The sequence below is a fragment of the Vipera berus genome (assembly GCF_964194415.1).
Source record: "Vipera berus genome assembly, chromosome: 15".
Classification (NCBI taxonomy): domain Eukaryota; kingdom Metazoa; phylum Chordata; class Lepidosauria; order Squamata; family Viperidae; genus Vipera; species Vipera berus.
The window spans coordinates 6747500-6764042 of record NC_138218.1 but is presented as its reverse complement, the minus strand read 5'-3'; the positions used below and the strand labels follow the sequence as shown (position 1 = coordinate 6764042).

Below are 16543 nucleotides of genomic sequence, written 5' to 3'. Positions count from 1 at the left end.
TGCATAAGCTTTCAACGTACACACAAGCAACAAGTGATGCCATTAGCCCCATCTGTAGAAAGCCTTGTAATGCAAATGCAACAAGCTTTTGTCTTTGCATCACCCACTAGAAGCGCACCAAGCCAGCTGACAGCTCCTGGAGGTGATTGTCCCCTTGAAACAAAGGTAGTCTTTAGAACTGAACCTGGAACATCAAGAATTGCTGAAGGCATACAGCTGTCACTCGTCTGGATCTGGAATCATTAGTGAAACTTTGGATAGAATGTCTGAATAGTGTGGGAGTTGTCCTGGCTGTTCCTTCCTCATCTCCATGAACTTGGAGGACCAGCCAGTCCTCCTGGACCCAGAATGTGGAGAAAAGAATCACAGACAATGAGAGCAGCTTACCTTGTGCATGTTTTGGAAAGTAGATATGCATAGAGAAGGGTTTTTCCTGTTCATCATGAATCATCTTTGCTCTGTTTTCTTGGAACCAGGAGATGTGATTCACTTGTTTCTGGTTTTGTTGATATGAACAAGTTGACAGATGGACAAGCTGCCCATCTAGCTGAGACCTTGCAAAAATCTTGGACATGTAGGACCCATTCGCCTAGTGACAGCCAGGCTACCATGGAATTTAGCTATCGTCTTTATGATTTCCAAGGCATTTTTCCACCCATTATTAAATGTCTTGTTTTCCTCTACAGCATGTTTAACCTGGACTTGTGCACCCAAGGAGAGTACATATTCTCTTCTTTGGCAGCCTGGTGAAGCAACTAGTGTGAGTGCTGCTCTTCTTCCCAGCAAAATCAGAGAAGAAACGGAGGAGAAAGGAATCCAATTGCTACAGTCCCCAACTCGCCTCTATAGAATCCAAGGCCCTTCCCAAGGCTTTCATGTAAGAGCTAATCAAAGAACTCCTCTCATTTCCATGGTAACCCCAACCATCACGCTCAACATCCTTAGCTGCTTTAACATCAACATACTAATAAGATGCAATGCAGTTGGTCCTGCACATAACCAGGTAGGCAGTAACTGAATCAGAGAGAGAGAGAGAGAGAGAGGGAGAAGAGGGGGGGGGAGCTGGCTTTCATCTGCCAATCTGTTCTAGATCTCCCTTAACTTCAGCTAGTCATCCTCACCCAGTCTGAGCACCGGGGAGTCAAAAACCCATAAATCTACAAACTTGCACTGAACTATGATGGAGTCCATCTTCATCTTCAACCAAGAAGGGATCATCCTGCAGTGGGTTGATTTAGGTTGATAAGTAGATAGTTGATTGATGGATTGTTGGATGATGGACTCAGACAGAATGGAACAAAGGGGTCTCCTTGATGCTCTCCAAGCTTCCTTGTTTTCTTGTAGACATTTCATTACCCAACTATGTAACATCATCAGTGCTAGATGGGAATGGCGGTTACAAAGAGGAGGAGGAGGAGGAGGAGGAGGAGGAGGAGGAGGAGGAGGAGGAGGAGGAGGAGGACTGTGGGATCCTTGGTGCTTTCCGAGTTTGGTTGTTTTCTTGCAGACATTTCATTACCCAAACTAGGTATCTCCATCACTGCTATTAGGGAGTGGAATTTGCTCTCAATTTATATTCTAGTGGCTTGCCCTGTCAGTGTTGATGGTCTTAGAGGTTCTTTGTTGGACTCTTTCATGTTGGCTTCTTGGGCAGTTTCTTGATTGGGGTATTGTTTACTTGATTGTTGGTCTGATGTTAATCTTGGGAGTTAATCTGTGCCAATCTGGCTGCTGATTGCTGGTGAAGAGGTGCTTGGATCTCCCTCCCCCCATTTTTATTTTTGGCTGGTTGATTGTCTCTTTTGCATAGTCTATAGATGTTGTTAATGTCTATGTGCCTATTGATGGCTAATTTGTCAGAATACCAGGCTTCTAGAAATTCCCTGGTGTTTTTGGACTTGACTTGGTCTAGAAAAGAGCAAGAAAGCAAGCAAGACCCCTTCATTTCAACCCTGAGCTACAAATATTCTCCTTTATCTAGAATGGAACAAAGCTATGTCTGTTTTAAGAGATCTAATCTTTGTTGCTTGCAGGGACATCATTCGTATTGAATAAAAATGGACCTATGTAATAAACCACAAACATTTGTGGGAAGCTGGAAGAATCAAACAATGACATCTTCCCACGTATGCTGCCATTTATGAACTCACAGGAGACAACCTGACACAAGGACGAAATTGAGGCATTTGTACGATTGCGCGGGCATGTGTTGACATTTGGATATCCCGAAGGTGCTTTTTCAAGAGGCAACTGGATTTTCTTTGTTCTTCCTTGAAGACATTTCACTTCTCATCCCAGAGGCTTCTTCAGTTCTCTGTTTTCTGAACTGAAGAAGCTTCTGGGATGAGAAGCGAAATGTCTTCAAGGAAAAACGAAGAAAGTCCAGTGGCCTCTCAAAAAAGCACCTTTGGGACAACCATAACCTGGGTGACTGAGAATCTCCATAGTTATTTTGATATCATGTTTGGTTATGGACGTCACTAATGATGGTTTAACTGTATGTTTGTCATCTATGGGCCCTTAGCCCAGGAATCCAATGAATTTCACTTCCGTATATATTTATGATCCTATTATGGACGTAAGAGTAGATCCTCCATTGTTTCAAGCGATAGAAAAATAACCATGGGAATTTGATTGAACTCGGATTATATACCCCAAGCTAAAGACAATTTTTCTAAAAAAAAAAACCACAACGTGTGAACTAAAGAAATACACAATTTGTATCCAGTATTTGAGGGGCTGCCACAAAGAAGAGAAGGGGGGGGGGTCAACTTATATTCCAAAGCACCAGAAGGCAGGACAATAAGTAATGGATGGCAACCGATCAAGGAGACAACCAACCGAGAACTAAGGAGAAATTTCCTGACAGTGAGAAAAATTAAGCAGTGGAACAGAGGTTGCCTTCAGAAGTTGTGGGTGCTCCATCACTGGAGGCTTTCAAGAAGAGACTGGACAGCCACTTGTCTGAAATGGTCTAGGGTCTCCTTCTTGAGCAGGGGGCTGGACTAGAAGACCTCCAAGGTCCGTTCCAGCTCTATTCTGAATTGAAATTTGCTTCCGTTTCCTTCTATATCCATTCAGTCCGCATTTTCAGATCTAATCATCAGATGAAATCCATCTGATTTGGACGGTCAATTTGTGCTTTAGTTTGGGCGGGGTGGGGAGGCCTTTCTCTGTATGTGGAAAAAAAAAACAACCATCCAGTTGAGGGACCACTTCAGAAGCCACCAACTCAAGGAGATAATTTATACTGCATCAACTTGATTCAGAAAGTTCGATTCTGAACTTTGGTACCTTCTCCAAATCAAATCTCCACCTAAAGCTAACTCCCAATTTTCCTTCTTTTTAAACAGATTATGGTCCAGTCTAGCAACCTAATCACAATTTGCCTCCTTCATCTCAGGTTGCAAGGGGAAAAAAAGGGGGGGGAAGACCAGTTAATCTCAGGCTGGCAGACAATGATTCAGAATAAATCAAGGGCTCTCACACTTCAGAAAAGAAATATGTTTTATCTTTGGCCATTCCACCCCCACTGGGAGAAATGGCAATTCTTTGTACATGTACACAGAATTTCCTCTCTTCCACACTCTTACCATCTTGTTTGGCACCTGCATAGCTGAAATCTTTACAATTACATACACGACATCGCCAAAGACCATCTTTCCCCCACCCATCTCTGCCGCTTCAACATCCGACGGAGCCACAACCTCACGGAAATTCACATCCTGAGCTCCTTTTTGTGTGTGGGTGTGTGGTTAGACGCGCAACAAAACACGGGCGTCTCATTTACATGGCTGCCCAAACCAATTGCTTTTCATTTCCCAGTGAATGAGGACCTCTGCTTCCCTTCCCTTCCCTTTTCTTTCTTTCTTTATTAATTACATTTTACGTATTATTTTTTCTCGTACTTTTGTTTAAAATCTTTTTTTCCTCTTTTTTTTTTGAAATGTCGGTCGACTTCCTTTGTTCATTTGTTTGTTGTTGTTGTTGTTTTATGTTTGAGTGTGTCTGTTTACAGCAAAAAAAAGGATTAGTTTGTATAGATAAGTACATAAAATTGGGGTTAGCAGAGCTTGGCTGTCATCTGATCGGATTGTTTAAGGATCTCCGTGTTGTACAGATCCAGTGCGTGGTTCACCCGGATGATCTCGGTGTTGGTTAGTTTCAGACGGTGCTTGAGCATACAAGAGAAGAGATCCAGCTGAGGTTTTCCAGGGGCTACAGGAGGTGCCAATCTGTTGACTCGGTCCCGTATATCCAACATCAGCAACATGACCGAGGATGAAGAATAGAACTGCCCGCCTTGTGTGTAGGACTGGTTGACTTGCTGCACCGCGCTACGCAACAGATCAGCATTAAAACGCAAGCTGTATCCAAACACTTGAATGTCTGAAATCTTGATGTAGAACTGGCGCTTGTTGGGATCAGAAAGGTCCACAGGCCCTTGACCAGTTTCGTTACGCATCAAGGAGGGCAACCGAGTCCGGCTGCGTAGGTAGATGTGGACCGTCTCAAAAAATGTTTTCCACCGGTTCCCCAGCAAGAGAGTCCAGTTGTAACACTGGCTGTTCTGCAGACGGATTTTCTCCCAACGCGGGTAGCCAAACTCTCCGAAGGGCATGTTCCAGCCTTCGGAGTGGCTCCCGCTGAAAGGGTTCACGTAGACAAAGAACATGGGGTCCAGGCTGCTGTTGCGCATCTGGCAGATGCGCATGGAGATCCCGATGACCATGTGGATGAAGTCCATCCGGTTCTTGTTGCTCTTTAAGGTCAGGGACATGCGCCGGCGCCACCGGGGGTCAAAGAAGGTGTCCAGGCGGATCTCGTTGCTGATGAAAGTCGTGTGGACGTACAAGCGGGAATCCATCTTTTGAAGGAGGTATTTCAGCTCCAGATCCTGGAAGTCTAAATCCGTCTCAAAGCTGATGAATTGCTCGCTGCGCTCAGAGTCCACGTTCTGGGGCTCGCAGCGCCCCCGGGAGAGGCGGTAGCCCTTGTTGCAGGAGCCGCAGAGGGAGATGTTGGCCAAGCTGCACATGGCACAGCTGTTGTTGCCACCGATGATGCACGGGATGGGCCGCTGGCACAGACTGGTGCTCCCATGGCAGACGCAGCTCCGTTGGCTCTCCAGGAAGGTCCCCCAGAAGCCATTCTCATTGCAGTAAAGCAAAGACTGGACTCGGGAGAGCCACTGCTGTATCGTCCTACAGGTGAGAAAGCATAGGCTATAATAGGGCATCTCTTGACATCTACAAACTTACATTTCTAAGAACTTCTGAGGAAACTCAATGGCTGGGTTCACCCAAGATCAGTTTCCCCAAATCAACTGCATGCCTTACAATCAAGCAAAAGAGCAACTTTCTGCAAAATCACCTCTCCGTTACAAGCCTGACCAGTTTCCAACATCACCACCCATGGTCCTACCTACTCTGGACCTCCATTTCCTCACAAAATTACAGATGGCTCCATAAAATGGAAAGATTGACCACCACTGCTGTAGAACATCAACCAGAAGCTTTCCCTTTTGTGGCCTATAATTTATTTAAATGTATTGGCCGTTCTACTCCAGTGGACTCTGGTAGAGTTTCAGCCATAGGTTGTCCTTTTTAGCTCTGGAACCTAAGGCATGGCTTAACCCTCAAGTAAGATCAAGGTCCCTCAAAGGGGCCTCCATTAGAAGGTTCATAAGGATGGTTTATCCCGGGAGAAAATCCACATGGGAAGGGAGAAAACCAAAGCTCCTTTTAATTTAATCCTCATGGAGTTCGGACAGTAGTCTCCATATCTAAGTCGCTTGATGAGAAGGTGAAATAGTAACCGTCACGTCAAGCTCCACTCTCGGTAATTCCATATAGATCATAGTACCAGATTAGTTTTCTTGGCAACAGCAAAGATATGGATGGCCACTGCCTTCTCCTAAAAGGGTTAGGTGATTGGCGGGCATGGAGGTTTCTACCTTGCTCCTGGTTTGCGGGGAAAAAGATGTGCAAAAAACCCAGAGCTTTATTCCATGACATACAAAGTATACGAGCGTCTCCAGAATCTTACGATACACCCGCTAGGTCAGGGGTAGGCAACCTTGGCTCTTTTATGACTCGTGGATTTCAACTCCCAGAATTCCTGAGCCAGCTTGTCTGGCTCAGGAATTCTGGGAGTTGAAGTCCACGAGTCATAAAAGAGCCAAGGTTGCCTACCCCTGACCTAGGTGAATTGGAGAATTATCTCAAACTCTTTTAGTTTTTTTTTTTTTTTAGATTCAGTCTGGACTTGGCGTCAACCTATCTCCCTGCCATTCCTCAGTTTTTTCATCTGTTAGAGGAAGCTATCGGTACATCCCTGGGAAAAAAAAAATATTTGTGTTTTGTGGGGTTTTTTTTTAACATTTACAGGCCAATCTCTTCATTGCATGGCTTCCTCTAGTCACTGGCTTTGCCTCATAAATCATGCAGTGCTTCCCATTCAGAAATTGCGAAACCAGGTCAGAAAAAAAACAACCAACGAGAAACAAATCCCCAGTTCGCTCCTTCCATTTTCCATTCGAGTCCCCTCTGGCGTTGTTTTTAATTAATGCATTGACTGGGCTTGTTTTGCAAACAAAACTCTAGATGTGCAAGAAGAAAAAAGCAGAAGCACACAAGAGTGAAAAGGTTTTTTTTTTTAACTCAGGCCTTTCCCAACCATTAAAGGTAAAGTAAAGGTAAAGTTTCCCCTGCACAGGCGTGCTAGTCGTTTCCAACTCTAGGGGCCGGTGCTCATCTCCGTTTCAAAGCCGAAGAGCCAGCGCTTATCCGAGGACGTCTCCGTGGTCACGTGGCCGGCATGACTAGACGCCAAAGGCACACGGAACGCTGTTCCCTTCCCACCGGAGTGGTCCCTATTTTTCTACTTGCATTTTTACGTGCTTTCGAACTGCTAGGTTGGCAGAAGCTGGGACGAGTAACGGGCGCTCACTCTGCTACGCGGCACTCGGGATTCGACCCGCCAAACTGCCGACCTTCTGATCGACAAGCTCAGCGTCCTAACCCACTGAGCCACCGTGTCCCTTCTTCCCAACCATTAAGATTAGCTAAATGCACGTTTCTCTCTCTCTTTAGCTTTCCGTTCTGTTTGCCTTCATTTCCATTAAGCGTAGTTGAGTGTCAGTGTGTTCCTTTAGGCCATAATTTGAATATAGAACATGCTATTTCTATTAGAGCTTTGTGAATGGCACAGGAAAATCTCACGCTGTTAATATTACCACTCTACGTTTTTGCAGCCTGCCCCACGTAATAACTACTACTGTCTCTTGCCCAGAGCATTCAGACAGCCAAAAATGGCCCTGGGATGACGTTTCCTTGGATTTAATTGGGTGCAAAGGATATTTGGTAACCTGGTGGCAAAGACTGAGGAGGGGGTTGCATTGAAAAATTTGCGCCTTATTTCTAGGGGAGAAAACCACGCAGACTAGTGCCAAGAAAATTTAGAATGCAGCATTGCAGGATACGTCTGCCCACAGCCAGGAGTTCGATCCTGACCGGCTCAAGGTTAGCTTGGTCTTCCATCCTTCCGAGATGGGTAAAATGAGGAGCCAGATTGTTTGGGGGGGGGGCAAAAGGCTGACTCTGTAAACTGCTTAGAGAGGGCTGTAAAGCACTGTGAAGCAGTAGATACATCTAAGTGCTATTGCTATCTGTCTGTCTATCTGTCTGTTTGTCTGCCTATCTCTATCAATCTATCTATCTATCTATCTATCTATCTATCTATCTATCTATCTATCTATCTATCTATCTATATCTATCTATCTATCTGTCTATCTGTCTTATCTATCTATCTATCTATCTATCTATCTATCTATCTATCTATCTATCTATCTATCTATCTATCTGCTTATACTTTGGCTGTGTCACTTAGCAGCCACCTTTTTTATGAGAAGAAATTCTGGCCCCAATTGTCATCTTAAGTAGAGGACTACTTGTATTCATACACCCCTACACCAGCTAAAAGCAGAGAGCCACTACCTTTCCCTAGGCAGCTGGTGGTGAGGATTGTGCCGACAACGGATGCTGAGGCCAAAGAGTTTACGGGAAGTCCGCTGGATCTTCTGCCGTTGAGCCTCCATGGAACTCTGCAAGAGCTTATAGCGGTTCTGAAGGTCCCAGTCATTCCCCCAGTGCTGATGGATGCTCCCAATGGTCAGGAAGTGGTTGTTAGGTAGCTTCTTCATGAAGGACTTGAATTCATCTAGGAATTCCATACACAGAAACAAATCTAAATAAACATAACTCCAAGAGGGGGGTGATTTGATGGGAGGACTTGTAGATCATATTTTTTTCCCTGTACAATGTTGGGCATAGGTGTATTCTTGAGGTTTTCAAGATGAGGTTGGAAAACTGTTTGTCTGGGATGGTACAAGAACTCCTGCCTTGGGCAACAGGTTGGACTAGAAGACCTCCAAGGTCCCTTCCAGCCCTAGTATTCCATGAGAAGGAAGCAGAGTTCTGCTGTCCCAAAGGTGGTTTTCCAAAAGGAAACTTGTTTTTCCTTGAAGACCTTTCACTTCTGATCCAAGAAGCTTCTTCAGCTCCAAGAAACTTCTTCGCTTCTGATCCAAGAAGCTTCTTTGGGACTGAAGAGACTTCCTAACAGTGAGGACAATTAACCACGGAACAGCTTGCCCTCAGAAGTTGTAGGTGCTTCATCACTGTAGGTTTTAAAGAAAAGGCTGGACAGCTGTCTATCTAAAAGGGTATAGGGTCTCCTGTTTGAGCAAGGGGTTGGACTAGAACAGGGGTAGGCAACCTTGGCTCTTTTATGACTCGTGGACTTCAACTCCCAGAATTCCTGAGCCAACCATGCTGAGAGGAAGGGGAGAGTTTCCAAGCTGGCTCAGGAATTCTGGGAATTGAAGTCCACGAGTCATGAGGGGGCCAAAGTTCCCCCATGCTGGCTCAGGAATTCTGGGAATTGAAGTCCACGAGTCACAAAAGAGCCAAAGTTGCCTATCCCTGGACTGGAAGACCTCCAAGGTCCCTTCCAGTTTTGTTTCGATTGATTGATTGATTGATTGATTGATAAAGAAGCTTCTTGGGTGAGAAGTGAAATGTCTTCAAAGAAAAACAAAAGTCCAGTTGCCTCTTGATAAAGCACCTTTGGGACAACCGTGACCTGGAGGACGGAGAACCTCCATAGACATCCCAGTTCAAGGAAGTTCAATCAAATCTCCCAACTTTCCAAATCAGATTAATTCCTCCTTGAATCAGATGGATCTTCCAAAGGACTAATTTGATTGGGCGTAAAGCCACTAACTGTCTCATCCCACCAAAACACCCTGGCCTTTCTCCCCAGTTACCTGAGTTCTCTAGATCTTTGTAGGCTTCTGTCCAGGATTTGGCCATGTTAGCCAACGTGTATTCCATTATCTGGATGTCGGTGATGGGACAATTGCACTGAGGGAACTCTTCGGCACACTGGCATCCACACTGACTGTCTCGGCAGATATATTCACCTTCTCCATTGCACATGATGTAACTCAGGGCTGACTGCACAAATTTCTCTTGCAAATATTGAGGAAAAATGACCTGGAGACCTACAGAGAAGAGAGAAAGAAGAGAGAAAGGGAAATCAAAACAGGACGAGGAGAGAGTCTCCCCTAACCTCTCTAGCAGAGTCACCCAGGCTGGTTTTGCATTTCATGCTTAACCTGTGTTGTGGGAAAGCCAAATTACTTTTGACGTTTGCACAATCATATTGAACCGTGAAGAATCCAAAGGGGAACCTAACACGCTGAAGCTCACATCCAGAAAGCTTTAATCTTAGAATTACAAAGCTGGAAGGGACCATGGAGGTCTTCTAATGGTTGAAATTCATTGTTGGAATGTCTTTATATGCAACAACTACAGTAGTATTCAGCCAGTAGATGCAGTATTTAGAAGTTTGGATCTATGGTATATACTCTGTGCTCTTTTGTTTGGAGTAGAGTTTCCTGTTTCCTGATACAGTTAAATAGTTGAGCAGTAAAGCACATGGTGACTGTACCCTTTGGTTATTCTGTCGTGCTTTATATAAACAGAATTTCTAACACTGGTCCCACCCACCCCCTAATCAAATGTGGCTCATTCTTGGACAAATTTGTGAGGTTCTCTATCTGGCCTGACGAAAGGTCTTGTGAGAACACAGTCTATAAATTGTCAAGACTTTTCATGTCTCTCTCCAGCTGCCATTTTGGCCATTCCGGTGTCCAAGAAGCGGAACTGAAAATGCACGTTTGCAAGGTCACTCCAAGAAGCTCGACTTTTCTTGGCTAAGTGGACATCAGTGGTTCGCACAAGTGGCTGGCCACGCAATCGTTCAGCAATCCGTGCTTTCTGTTCACGTCGGCAGTTTTCAGTGGGCAGCCCGAGGCCCGTTGTGTCTCTGCAGCTGTTTCCTCACATTTGGGAAGCTGAGCTTGTCAAAGCCGATCAGCTTCTCGAGGTTACCCAAGGATGGCAAACAGCCTTCCTACAGATCTTTGAAATATTTGTCTGTGCGTGTGTCATTCAGCCAGATCTAAATGTTCAGAGTGGCTGATGAAGCTACTGAAAACCTCGCTAATTGCTCTTCCATTTGTAGGACTGCAATTCCTCCTAATGCCATTCGACAAACCTCAGCACTGCAGAAAGGAAGAACAATTTTTTTTAAAAAATGCAAAAATGAGAAAGACAGTCATGCCATCATTCGGATCTTATCTGAAGGAGGGAGTTTATCAATAATTGGAACAAGAATTTAACCATACAGAGCTGAGCCTCAATTCACACACTGGCAGGCATTCCTTCTCATTAAAAAAAAAACCAACTTCCATTTAGATTTAGATTTTATTAGATTTATATATTTGTAAATGCTTCTAGGAATCAGAACACCAACCTGTTTCAAAAAATCTGTACAGCTTCAGAGACTTTTGCTCCTCCCCCCCCCAAAAAAAAAAGAGAGAGAGAGAGAGAGAAATCTTATTTCTTGGGCGAATACGATGGGCGACAAAAGAAATAGAAGGCCAGAAGAATCTGTTTAACAAACATGATAAACACAGGTAGTTCTCAACTTACGACCACAACACAGGCCAGAATTTACATCGCTAAGTGAGAAATTGGTTGATTGGCCCCATTTAACGACCCTTTCTTGCCACAGTTGTTAATCCATGAATCCATGCAGGTGTTCGGCTAGCAACACAAGCTCTTAAGCAAATTCTGCTTCCCCCCATTGACTTTGCTTGTCAGAAGGTCGCAAAAGGGGAATCACGTGTGGCCCCGGGACACTGAAACCGTCATAACTATGAGTCAGTTGCGTGTGGATTTTGAATGATCACGGGGAATGCTGCGACGGTCGTAACTGGGGAAAATGGCCATAAGTCGCTTTTTTTTTTCCAGCGCCATTGTGATTTCGAACGGTCGCTAAATGGCTACCCGGAGCTACAGAACATTAAATACCGATTGGGGGAAAAAGGTTTGATTGACTAGAATCAGAAAGAGCGAGCGCGCTTTTGAAGATGCAAAGACACATACTTGAGTCCTTGGTGACAAATTCCATTTATAGCCTCATCCATGGCAACTTGGAATTAAGGGGGGGGGGAAAGAAATCAAGTCACAGTCTTTAAGGGATGCCTTTCAGAATGAGAAGTCTCTGTCGCTTGCCTGGGAAATCAGCTTGCAGTTGGGGGTTTTTTTGTGGGTTTTTTTTTTGACCTAATTTCCTGCAACCCAATCAATAGAAATGGTATTTGGGACACAGAAGGGAAGAAGGAAGAAGAACCAGCTTCATTTGGAGAACAGCAGGTGAAAAATTAAAGGGCACAAATTTCTTTTCCAAATATTGATGGGCTACAGGGAAGAGAGACCATCTTTGACCATCTCACCATGTGTGTGCGTGTGTGTCCGTGTGGTCTTGGATAATAATAGTAAGGTAAAGGTAAAGGTTCCCCCGCACATGCGTGCTAGTCGTTTCCGACTCTAGGGGCCGGTGCTCATCTCCGTTTCAAAGCCGAAGAGCCAGTGCTTGTCCGAGGACGTCTCCGTGGTCATGTGGTCAGCATGACTAGACGCCAAAGGCGCACGGAACACTGTTACCTTCCCACCGGAGTGGTCCCTATTTTTCTACTTGCGTTTTTACGTGCTTTCGAACTGCTAGGTTGGCAGAAGCTGGGACGAGTAACAGGCGCTCACTGTGCTATGCGGCACTCGGGATTCGACCCGCCAAACTGCCGACCTTCTGATTGACAAGCTCAGCGTCCTAACCCACTGAGCCACCGTGTCCCTTATAATAATAGTACAGGCATGCAAAAAGATAGATTGGTGGTCCAGAGCTGCCTTCAACCATTTGAAGAAAGCACCCCAATACTTGTTGGTTCCAAGTCTTCTTCGAGGGCCCGTCTCTTCCAAGCAGATGGAGTCTGGGAAGTTGAGGATAGGCAGATTTCAAAACTGGGAGAGGAACTTGAGGTCGACTAATCTAGTCTCCAGCTCAGCGCGAGGAACCCAAATTCGAATCTCCATGACAGCTTGGCTCCTTTACTTGAGTTCCTCCAGTAAAGGGGAACATGGCAGCTTCCTTGGTAACGCACGCCAGCTCAGATAGTTTTACCACTAGGAATTTGTCTGTAATGTGGAAGAGTTAGAAGTAAAAGGAAACCAGGCCGCCTAAGATTACGGTGGCTGGACACCATCAAAGCTGGCACCAGCCAGAGTGTAGAAGAATTTCAAAGAAGTAGTGCAAGATATTGAGAGACCTGGCCCAAAGAACCAACAAGAGTCGGACACGATTCAATGGACATCTTCCTTCTCTTTCTTCTCCTCACTCCTTACTCCTCCATCCCCATCTTCCTTCTTCTTTCTCCTTCATATCTGTCTCCTCCTCGTCCTCCTTCTTTTTCTCTATATCTGTCTCCTCCTCTTTCTCTTCCTTATTCTCCTCCTCCTCCCATTTAACTGATCCCTGTCTTCCTGTAACTTAAATCCCTTCTTCTCTGCATGAACCCATTGTGACTTTCTTCTACTTGATGCCCTTTCTGGTACTTGAAGGATGTTCTCCTGAACCTCTCTCTCTCTCTCTCATCAATTATTCTCAGGACTAAACATACCCACCTCCCTTTATCTTAGAACCTTAGAATAACAGAGTTGGAAGCAACCTTGTAGGTCATCTAGTCCACACACACACACCCTACCGCCCAAGCAGGAGACCCTACTACACCATTACTGACAGATGGCAGTCCAGTCTCTTCTTGAAAGCTTCCAGTGATGAAGCTGCCACAACTTCTGAAGGCAGCTTCTGCTCCACTGGTTGATTGTTCTCACTGTCAGAAAAAATTCTCCTTATTTCTAGTGGTGAATCTCATATGCAACTTTAGCTCCTTCTTCTCTGAACCTGCTTCCATTTGCCTGGATCCTTCTTAAACGTGTGACATTCAGAACTGGAGTCCAGTACTGAAATCAACCAGCAGCGTGACTGTTGCATCAATCTGTCAAAACTATATAGACAAGAATGATGGAAGGTTCTCAGCAGGAGAGAAGGATAAACAAGCCATCTCATTACCAGTAACCTTTAAAAGTGTGACTTTTCCCTACTTCGTTTTTCGACTCACTCCACCGTCTAAGAAGGTGCTTCTCAGAATAATTAATGGGGAACTTTGCCTTCCCAGCTGCTGTGTAACTTCCTCATTAGGAACTATTTACAGGGCTGCAGATAATGGATCGTATCTTCCAGTCTCTTCCGATCACTTTGCCAACCCCGTGTAAACAGGTTGCCAGAACTTGTGGTGGCTGTATAACGGTAGCCACACAACTCACCAGCGTCTATTGTTTTCAATAGGAAAAAGCACTCGGAAGCCAGGAGGAAAGAACAGCCCTGTGCACCCTTGCGCACACATCCAACACACGTGATTTGAGTTAAACGTTGGGACGCAGTCCTTGTACTTACAATCACAATTGTGGTCAGAATTTCCACTGCCAAGGACGGTGGTTCTTCAGCGAGTTGCCAAGGGTCCAAATTTTTATTAATTGACTGTGAGGATGCCCCAACAGTTGTCTTGTATTTGCAAGACTACTCATTCTTTTTGGAGTGCCGATGTAACTTATCAGTCAACCAATCAATCAGAATAGAGCTGGAAGGGACCTTGAAGGTCTTCTAGTCCAGCTCCTGGCTCTAGCAGGAGATCCTTTAATCTTTCATATAGGTGGCTCTCCAGTCTTTTCCTAATAACCTCCAGTGATGGAGAATCCACAACTTCTGAAGGCAACCTGTTCCACTGATTAATTGTCCTCAATGTTAGAAAGTTTCTCCTTAATTCCAGGTTGCTTCTCTCCTTGGTTAGTTTCCATCCATTGTTTCTTGTCCTGGTGCTTTGGAAAATAAGTTGACCCCCCTCCTCTTTGTGGCAGCCCCTCAAATACTGGCATACTGCTATCATGTCCCCCTTAGTCCATCTATGGAGATACTCAATCACCCAGGTCATGGTCATCCCAAAGGGGTTTTTCCAAAAGGCAACTGGACTTCCTTGAAAATGTTTCGCTTCTCATCCAAGAAGCTTCTTCAGTTCATGAACTGAAGAAGCTTCTTGGAAAACCAAGAAAATCCAGTTGCCTTTGGGAAAAGCACCTTGGGGATGACCATGACCTGGGTGATTGAGTATCTCCATAGACAGTCAAGAACGAGGCCAGCCAAGGATGAACCCTCCCACGTCTCACCTGGACACAGTTTCTTGAAACACCTTGCAAAGAAGAGAGATGTTAGAGAGTGGAGACCATACGGTCATCAAAACTAGGCAGCTGAATCTTTCATTTCCCTTTCCCCCTTACCTTGGAGATGGAGTTTGCTCTCCGTGCTTTGTAGAAGGACAGAACTCACAGAGTCCAGATTGTCATAACTGTTACAGCCCAGAGGACCCGTTCGTGTTTCGGTGACCTGGAGCACATCAAAAAACAAAAGAAAACCATGGCAATTGCCCCATTGAAAAGAGGGCTGAGCAGCAAGCAAACTGCTTTGGTCAAAGTGTGGGCAGAATGGAACTAAGATCCCAAGAAGAACAATTAACCAGTGGAACAACTTGCCTCCAGAGGTTGTAGGTGCTCCAACACTGGAAGTTTTAAAGAAAAATTGGACAGCCATTTGTCTGAAATATTATAGGGTTTCCTGCCTGAACAGGGAGTTGGACTAGAAGACCTCCAAGGTCCCTTCCAGCTCTTCTCTTCTCTTCTCTTCTCTTCTCTTCTCTTCTCTTCTCTTCTCTTCTCTTCTCTTCTCTTCTCTTCTCTTTTCTCTTCTCTTCTCTTCTCTTCTCTTCTCTTCTCTTCTCTTCTCTTAATTTCATTTCTATTCTCTTCTAATTATTGCATTCTATTCTATTCTTTTTATTGCATTCTGCATTCTATTCTATTTTTTGCATTCTGCATTCTATTCTATTCTAATTTCATTTCTATTCTATTCTATTTATTGCATTCTGCATTCTATTCTATTCTATTCTATTCTATTCTATTCTATTCTATTCTATTCTATTCTATTCTATTCTATTCTATTCTATTCTATTCTATTCTATTCTATTCTAGCCAATGTGTGGACAGGAAGGTGGACAATAGACCAAGAGCTTAGCTGCAGACTTAAAAAGGGATGGGTATATACTCTTAGCCAAATAACAGAATAACAGAGTCAGAAGGGATCTTAGAGGTCTTCTAGTCTAAGCAGAAGACTCAAGCAGAAGACCCTGACTATTTCAGATAAATGGTTGTCCAACTTCTTCTTAAAGACCTCCAGTGATGGAGCACTCATAACTTCTGAAGGCAAGCTGTTCCACTAGTTAATTGTTCTCACAATCAGGAAAATTCTCTTTAGTTCTACGTTGGGTCTCTCCTTGATTAGTTTCCATCCGTTGTTTCTTGTCTTGCCTTCTGGTACTTTGGAAAATAAGTTGAGCCCCTCTTCTTTGTAGCAGCCCCTTAGCTATCGGGACAGTGCTGTCATGTTATCCTAGTCCTTCTTCTGGGAAGATCTAGTCCTTCTCTTAAGAAAACCTGTTGGGCATAGGGTTGAGGAACCAAATTAGAAACCAGAGGACTCTAAGCTGAAGGTGCTTTTCCAAAAGGCAACTGGACTTTCTGGTTTTTGTCCCCATGAAAACGCTTCTCTCCTCATCCGAGAAGCTTCTTCAATTCTTGAGCAGTTTGGGAGCAACCATGACCTGGATGATTGACAATCTCCATAGACAGAGGACTATAAGTTCTAACCCTGTCTTAGGTACAAAGTCAGCAGGGCGATCATGGGCCAGTCCCTCTCCGACAGCCCTAGGAAACCGGCAATGGCAAGCCACATCCAAAATCTTACCAAGATAGCTTCAGAGAAATGTCTAGGCAATCGCTAGAATTCAATCACCAGACTTGGAAGCAATCTCTCTCTGTCCCTCTCTGTATGTGTGTCTCTCTGTCTGTCTGTTTGTCTGTCTCTCTCGGTCTTTGTCTCTCTTTCTGTCTCTCTCTCTCTGTCTGTCTGTCTGTCTGTCTCTCTGTATGTGTCTCTCTCTCTCTCTCTTTCTCTTTCTGTCTCTCTG

General features: G+C 44.6%; 1 protein-coding gene across 1 annotated transcript in view; it reads right to left on the bottom strand.

Annotated features, from left to right (window-relative positions):
• Positions 1-3662: 3662 nt before the first annotated feature.
• Positions 3663-16543, bottom strand: part of BRINP1 (BMP/retinoic acid inducible neural specific 1) — a gene marked incomplete at its 5' end in the record, with an annotated part of 43159 nt that continues 30278 nt past the window's right edge. Inside the window, 4 exons of the mRNA XM_081339810.1 lie at positions 3663-5204; positions 7998-8220; positions 9329-9565; positions 14802-14907. Coding sequence (XP_081195936.1) covers positions 4064-5204; positions 7998-8220; positions 9329-9565; positions 14802-14907 — 1707 coding nt within the window. The 3' untranslated portion in view covers positions 3663-4063. The remainder of the gene's footprint in view (positions 5205-7997; positions 8221-9328; positions 9566-14801; positions 14908-16543) is intronic.